Source organism: Urocitellus parryii, chromosome 4 (assembly GCF_045843805.1).
Source record: "Urocitellus parryii isolate mUroPar1 chromosome 4, mUroPar1.hap1, whole genome shotgun sequence".
In the NCBI taxonomy this organism is placed as follows: Eukaryota; Metazoa; Chordata; class Mammalia; order Rodentia; family Sciuridae; genus Urocitellus; species Urocitellus parryii.
The window spans coordinates 78,866,609-78,874,814 of NC_135534.1; the positions used below are offsets into that span (position 1 = coordinate 78,866,609).

At 34.3% G+C, this 8,206-nt stretch overlaps 1 protein-coding gene across 3 annotated transcripts in view; it reads left to right on the forward strand.

Moving 5' to 3' along the window:
- The window catches only part of LOC113191694 (Putative N-acetylated-alpha-linked acidic dipeptidase), a 46,472-nt gene extending 43,059 nt beyond the window's left edge, over positions 1-3,413 (forward strand). For 2 of the 3 annotated variants that reach the window (XM_077797675.1, XM_077797677.1), the window contains 2 exons: positions 1,457-1,549; positions 3,224-3,413. In XM_077797675.1, coding sequence (XP_077653801.1) covers positions 1,457-1,549; positions 3,224-3,413 — 283 coding nt within the window. The remainder of the gene's footprint in view (positions 1-1,456; positions 1,550-3,223) is intronic. The other variant, XM_077797676.1, reaches the window with a different exon arrangement.
- Positions 3,414-8,206: the final 4,793 nt, after the last annotated feature.

The window sequence follows — 8,206 nt, forward strand, 5'->3', positions numbered from 1 at the left end:
GTGTGTTTGTGTACTTACCTGTGTGGATCCACATGACCTCTTGCATTTACAGCAATGCTTTGTGAATTTGATTCAGAAACCTATAACTTCATATTGAAATTATCTTTCACTCTAATCCCCTTTGTTTATATGGGCTGCTAACAGATAAAGTCTATGCCTCCTTTATACTTTCAAAAATACTGAATTCATTATGATAAAAAATAAATGTTGAAAATAACTTAAATCTAAATTATGGGATCTTAGTTATTTCTATTTTTGTTTTGTTTATATAGTGCAGCCAATAGGACAACATTGGTGACCTCCTATTTCACTCAACAGCTTTCTATTTGCAAATTTGGGCAACTTGATAAGCTATTGATTCTTAGTTCTGTCATTTATAAAGTGGAGCTATTGCTGGGCACAGTGATACACACCTGTAATCCTAGCAACTCAGGAGGTTGAGGCAGAAGGATCATCAGTTCAAGACTAACCTCAGTAACTTAATGATGCCCTAAATAATTTAGTGAGACTCTGTCTAAACATTTCAAATAAAGTAGAATTAAGAGGCCTGGGGGATGTGGCTTAGTGGCTAAGTACCCTTAGGATCAATCCTCAATTGATCAATCCCCAATTTAATTAAGTAATTAAAGTCAATTAGAAAATTATATTAAAAAAAATGGAGGTAGTATCTTCCCAACATGAAGGATTGGCCTGAAGATTAAAAATAATGTATTATGTTAGCATTCAGAACTGTGATTACTAAGTGTCCTCATTGTTAAAAAACAACATAAATATTAAGAGCAAATTAAACCAATGAATAAAACAATTATTCCTTTTCTAGTTTATTAATTAAATTATGACACAGGGAATATATTGAATTCAAAACTCATTGTGAAACTATTTAGGACTGTTAGATTAATTTTGATTATGCTGAATCATTTTTATTACAATAACAACCATACCACCAGCGTTTGCAATGCAAATTCTGTGGTATTGTTGGATACATTGTAGGCTTTCTACTACCTTTGAAAGAACACAAAGACACCATCTCTTATGCTCATGAAGGTTTATCCTTAATAACAAGAAAATGTCATGAGTTGTCACTTAAAAAATTATTTATAATTTGCCTGGCACCTTACAAAACATTTATAAATTGTCTCATTTAAATATTGATATGACTTCCAAAGTAGATAATTAAGATTCCTAAGGTGAAAAAAGCCTTCCCCGAATTCATTTTCTTAGATTTACCACTTATTAGTTCCACTTACATAAAAATTACTAACAAATGTTTCCTTTGGCACAAGTCACTGCTTCCATAGTTTCATAAGTCTCAGCAAAATAGAATTTTACAAGATATCAAAAATATGTTTATTACCTGTTGTGGTTATTAATTTGCACATTATCAGAATTTTAAATATTTTTGCTTGCTGGATAGTACAATTTCATTCACTTATACCTATACTAATTTCCTTTTTAGCCTAATATTATTGAGGATTATGAATGATCAGCTGATGTTTCTGGAACGGGCATTCATTGATCCTTTAGGGTTACCAGACAGGCCTTTCTATAGGTAAGAAAGAAAATATGACTCTTCACTTTAATATCACATTTTAAAAATGTTGTGCACTGTGGAAAAAAAATATAAAAATTGATTTCTTGCAAGCTAATTGAATATTTCAAAATATATATAGTGTCAAATATACTATATTGGGGTTGCAAATAATGTAATATGATTCTTATATATCTTTCTTTTTAGCATTTTTTTGTGTCTGATTATAAAAAAAATGTTTACTTTAGGAAATGTAAAAGATTCAGAAAGACACAAACAGAAAACAAAAATCTCTCCAATCAAGTTTATATTTTCTTACACGATTTTAGCCCTTATTCTATTTTAAATATAATTGTTTTATATATTTGCATGATAATAATAAATTTAATAAACATGCATTAATATGTAATAAATATATATTTATTTACTCCCTAAATTTGTTATTAAAGGTTTTCCACCTAATTTTTGTCAAATGTGCTTATTCTGATAAGTACCCACTGCCCCCGGGTTGCCCATACTTTGAGTACTGCAAAATGGGTTATGTTATGGAACAGCCAGAAGTGGCACCACCTTTCCCTGTAGGGACTGTCAAAGGGTCAGGAGTTGGGAGAAAAGGCATCATCCAAACAGGGTGACTATTTTGCCAATGGTAGCATGGTTGTGTCTCTTTAACACTTTACCTTGTTACTTTGCAACTTATCCTCTTTCAGGGCTAGCACATGACCTGGCTTAGCCCCTTCAATGAAAGTCTTCTTTCTAGGTCTTGTAAACATCACAAATGGTTTTTAATGATTCTTCATGCCTTCAACTAAGCATTAAGTCACATTTAGAATATGACTTTTTAAAAAATAGAAAAAAGTTGGTTGGCTGGTTTTAAATGGGAATTTAATGATCACAGCAGTGTTATAAGGCCAGGGGGAGTGTGGTGTAGTAAAACTCAGTACTTATTTTTTATTCTCATTGATACAAATAATTTAATTACAGTCAGTTTCATCCTCTGTGAAACTAACAGCAACTTTGTAGAATTCACTTTTAAGAATTAGAAAAATTGGCCAGGTGTGGTGGCTCACATCTATAATCCCAGCAATTTGGAAGGCTGAGGCAGGAGAATCACAAGTTCAAGGCCAAACTGAGCACCTTAGTGAGGCTCTAAGCAACTAAGTGAGGCTCTGTCTTAAAATAAAAACTAATTGGGAGTTCATAACCCACTTGAATCAAACTGTGAAATATGATGTATTAAGAACTATGTAATGTTTTGAACGACCAACAATAAAAAAAAAAAACTAATAGTAATAAAGTAAAATGAAAAAGGGCTAGTGGGTTAGTGTAAAAGCCCTTTGGATTCAATCCTCAGTATAAAAAAATAAAAAAAGAAAGAAAAGAAAGAAAGACTTACAAAAAATTGTAGTAAATTCTTGAAGAATACTAAGCACAATCTATACCAGGTAATCAGCAGTTGTTTATCCTTGTTGCTACTGGTGTTAGTCTGAACAACTTTGAGCTATCTATTTAAAGTAAAAGTAGTTAATACATACTACATAGACTAGTCTTTGGAGACTAGTGAACTTACAAGTTTGCTTGCCAAAGGGCTTACTCAAAGTATAAATTTAGGAATATGAGATCCAAGATGGTATGGTGCTCCTCTTTCTTGTATGTCATTTGTGCAACTAACAATGAAGTATTTTCTCTGGACAGGCATGTCATCTATGCTCCAAGCAGCCACAACAAGTATGCAGGGGAATCATTCCCAGGAATTTATGATGCTTTGTTTGATATTGAAAGCAAAGTGGACCCTTCCAAGGCCTGGGAAGAAGTGAAGAGACAGATTTCTATTGCAGCCTTCACCGTGCAGGCTGCAGCAGGGACTTTGAGAGAAGTAGCCTAAGAGAGTTCTCTAGAAACCTCAGGTTGAATTGGTATGGTATATCAATTGACAAATTAAGAAATAAATGTGGGAGTTTATTTATTTATTTTTTGTGTGTTGTGTGTTTACCTTGTTCTTTGTTATTCTTTCTGGGGACAAATAAAGAAAAAAATAAATATTTTTATTGTATAATTATGTAATTCTGAAATTGAAAAGTTGGACTCAGTATTAAAAGTAAAGAGGTAAAACTTAATATAATAACACTCTTATCCAACAGTATCAGGAAATCAAGTCAGGTGCAGCCGTTTCAGATCTAATCACATTACTGCACACATGGAATTCCATCAGCCTGTTATGGAGCACATGGGAACAATGCATGAAGCTGCTCTGCCCTAAAGCTCGACCCTGCTTCTTGGGAGATTCTGATCTAATCATGTTTCTAGTTAATGTAGTCACTCTGGACCACAAAGCATAATTACTTTTGTATTAATATTTTATTATATATATGAATATTGTATTACATATTATGTATAATATAATATATATTATATATTAATATTGTATATATAATATATATAATCAAATGAACATTTCTAAATCCAACAAGAAATATTAAGTACCATTTTCAATAGTTTTATAACCCATGTTTTGCTGACCTGTTGTGCCTTTTGTGCCAGACATAATCACTTTTTAAAATTTTCTGTTTATCTTTTCTCAGTCTCTCTTCGTTTCCAACTCCCTCTCTCCCTCCCTTTCTCTCTCTCTCTCTCTCTCTCTCTCTCTCTCTCTCTTTTTCTTTAGTACTACTGGAAATTGAAACTACAATTCAAGGGCACTGTACCTCACTGAGTTGCATTCCTGGTTCTTTTTTATTCTTCATTTTTTGGACTAGGTCTCTCTAAGTTGCCAAGACTTGTGTTTCTAAGAAACATCTGAAGTGAGTAGCAGCTCCAAAGCTCTGAATGCAGGATAAACTGAGCATATGTTTGTTCCTCATTCATCCACTGGTCCACTAAAGTTGAGAGAATGTCTTCCTCTTATCACTATGGACTTCATATTTCCTATGGAACAGACTTAAGTATGCCCAGATGGGAGATGAAGCAAAGAAAGTCTGCATGACAGCTCATTAAGACTGATGGCAATGTCTGGACTGATGTGACTTACCATGATAATTTTATGACATCATCAATAGTGACAAGACTAGAGATGATGTCCATCTGATCTATAACACCAGGGATCACTTTGCTATTTATTGTAGTAACCTGAGGAACTCCAATATAAGTTGTGGAAAGTGAGAAAGATCTTTGTAGGTAAAAAAAAAAAAAAAAGAATCCCTTGTCTGGTTATCCACAATGCTCACACCATTTGCACCCTGATCTCCTCATGGAAGAATATAGTGATCTGTATGGGTCCTGGAGGTGCTTACCTGGGAAATCCTGCTGTGATCATAGCAGAGAGACATCCTGGCTCTTTTGATATGGTTCATGTGAGTGATACCACCTGGCTTGTCAACGTATTTGTTAATGACAAAAGCAACAAACTATGCACTTTGCTACCCCAAGAAAAGGAATCCATCTGTTCACTCATGAAGAAAGAGACTGGTGGCCAAGTAAACTAGTAGTGAAATGGTTTCTAGTGGCATGTTGGAGAATTCTCAATAATTAAAGATAATACAGTATGATAAATTGCAAAGATAAAAAATATAAGTATGTTTGTCAGAACAAGTCAAAACAATTCTGACCTCAAACCCAAAACAAAATTTTGACTTTGTGTGTGTGTGTGTGTGTGTGTGTGTGTGTGAGAGAGAGAGAGAGAGAGAAATAAACTGTGTAAAATTAGCTAAAGGGCTAAAAACAACCATGGTTTTTAATGTAAGGTGGCTCCATCACTAAAGTCAAAAATTATAGAAGGAAAACAGAAGGTTTCCCTATACAGCCATCCTGATGAACACATGCAACGTGCTAGTGTAGCTTCATTCAAAGTATTTTATGCTAATGTTCAGTCCTCTCCTCCATAAGTATAAATATAAAAATATAGATGGTTCTATATTAAATATTAGAGCAGAACTTTGAAATAAATTGTCCAAGAACCTTCCTATTGAATAGACTGGGCATCTGCCAATATTATCTTTTCTCTACCAAGGCTAACTCTGCCAATCCCTAGAACAGTGCCCCACCCAGAGCCAGAGCATCCTATCTTCTTTGTTAGATCAGGTCATATTCTTTGCCCTTGAGCCCTTTGATTCTCATTTTCCCCTCTGGAGAGGGTGTGAGTGAGCAGCCCACCCACAATGACAACAGTGCTTCATCTCAGCACAGGTTCTCAGTATGGGAAGATGCAGATTCATAATGTAAAAGGATGACTGCATTTCATAAATACCTCACTGCACTGTCTCCAGGGGTCTCAGTTGCCAGCATTAACTAGGAACTGTTGCTCTAATTCTTTGTTTATAAATTAATTACATGATCTGTAACAAATTTTGTGTTAGCAAATTAATGGCTTTTTAAATCTTTTTGGAGACCATTGTTATTTTAATAATAGCTAAACATTAATTGGGCACTTATTATATGGCTGGTAATCCATTAATCCTGGCTCATTTACTACTCATAACACATTTCTGATATACTAATTAACAGATAAAAAACCACACATGGTGAGAATAATTAATTTGCTTACCACCAGACAATAATGGAACTATTCTACAGGCCTATTCATAAAAGTAAAAGGTACCACATTAAGTTACCATTGAGCTTTACATTCCTGATGCCTATGGTTAGTATATTATTTGTAACTGAGTAGTTGTGAATGCCATACTTGAAATATAATCACTCATTATTCCCATCACACTATGATTTTTATTGCTTCATAAATCTTTTTTTAAGAGAGAGAGAGAGAGAGAGAGAGAGAGAGAGAGAGAGAGAGAGAGAAAGAGAGAGGAGAGAGAATTTTTAAAAAATATTTATTTTTCAGTTTTTGGTGGACACAACATCTTTATTTTTTATTTTATGTGGTGCTGAGGATCAAACCCAGTGCTCTACACTTGCCAGGCGAGCGTGTTACCACTTGAGCCACGTCCCCAGCCCATAATTCTTATTATTATGATCTTATATAATTTCTTATTGAGTTTTCATGTTTATTCTATATGTAAAATGTACATAATCCATTCATTTTGTTAAGGACTAATTGCCCTCTTAGGAAATGTCCTGAATCACATTGGATTTGCAGAAACTGACCTTTTGGTAGATGACTAATAAATTCAAAGTGCTGAGTATTTACCATTTTGTCCATTCACACTGAAAGTCAGTACAAGGCTATTATAAAAGAAAGTGCTAAACATATTCTATAATACATACAGGCTTTTAACTCACCATTTGTAAAATGTAAGTAGAAAAATCCATCTAAATGGTTCTGTAGGTTAAAGGATGTTCTGTTTCAGACCTTTGAAGTTCTGCAAGCATAACCTTGCCAAGATTGTGGAGGCGCTGTCTCCTTCCATTCAACGCCGGCCTTCCAGAATCCTCCTTAGCTTATTGACTTAACCAGGGCATCCTCTGTAAGGCTAAAGCTACTGGCCTCAAGGATTCTTAATTCCTATTCACCCAAAGGTAAAAAGTTCCTCTAATATATCTTACCTTAATTACGTATTTGAATGCCACTAGTTTTTGTTAGTGAGAGTCCATTTCTATTATGTACCACACCATCTAACAGGCCAATATTTTCACAAATTGAAGTCTATTACCAACATTCACCATGATATTTATGATATTGAGTATTTTTATTTTGTTTCTGTTTAACCAAGAAATTTAAAATTGTACTAAGGGATTGGGGATATAGCTCAGTTGGTAGAGTGCTTGCCTGGCATGTAAAAGGTCCTTGGTTCAATTTCATTCCCCACAAAAAATAAAATAAAATAAAATTGTGCTAAGTACACAATTGTGTAAATTAGAGAAACACGTGGAATCAATTTGGAACACAGGTAATGAAATATACTTTATGGATCTTTAAAACCCTTAGTTTGTAGATGCAGCTTGAAAGAAACACTATTTCAAAGGTTGTTTGACAGATCATACTCATGTATAAATTAAAAGCTCTGACAAGAAAGTGGGAGAAACAATGCTTTCCTCTCATAAATGCGGATGGATCACCCTTAATGACTTTTAGGACAATATACTGTATTTTTTTTTTCACTTTTTAAAGGGAAATTTGTTACCTGCTTCTTTTTTTATACCTTGTTTAAGTGAGAATTGAAAAAATATGAAGGGGCACTGCATCAGTAGAATTTAACCAAGAAAAATGAAAGCATGCAGTGCATTTAAAGCAGAGGCAGTTTAATGGTAAGTATTGGTTACATTAGTGAAGGAAGAGCTGAAAGAAAAACACAAGGCAGAAAGTAGCATCACTGGGGATCTTCTACCATCCTAGATGAGAGGGAGAGTGTGACATTACCTACCCTCTGGGCCAGCGTGGTGGACACAGGCATCGAGGAGATGGTGCTCTGCACAGGAAAAAGAGAAGCCCTTGGGCAGCCCAATGCTGCAGGTGCTTAATAACTGCTAAACCTGAAACATATAAGAAAAAAAAAAAAGAAGGAGGAAGTATGTAAAAAGGAGAAGCAGGGTAGGGAATGGTCAGGGAGATGGGGAGTAGGGAACATTTCTGGATGAGTTATTAAAGAAAAGCAAATCCATGTAATACAAACTAAAACAACATTTTACTAATCATTTCAGAAAATGCTAATCTATCTATCTACCTATCAATCAAAAAATCCAAAATCTGTCTCTTAAAAAAGATTAATTAAACTGTCAAATGTATAG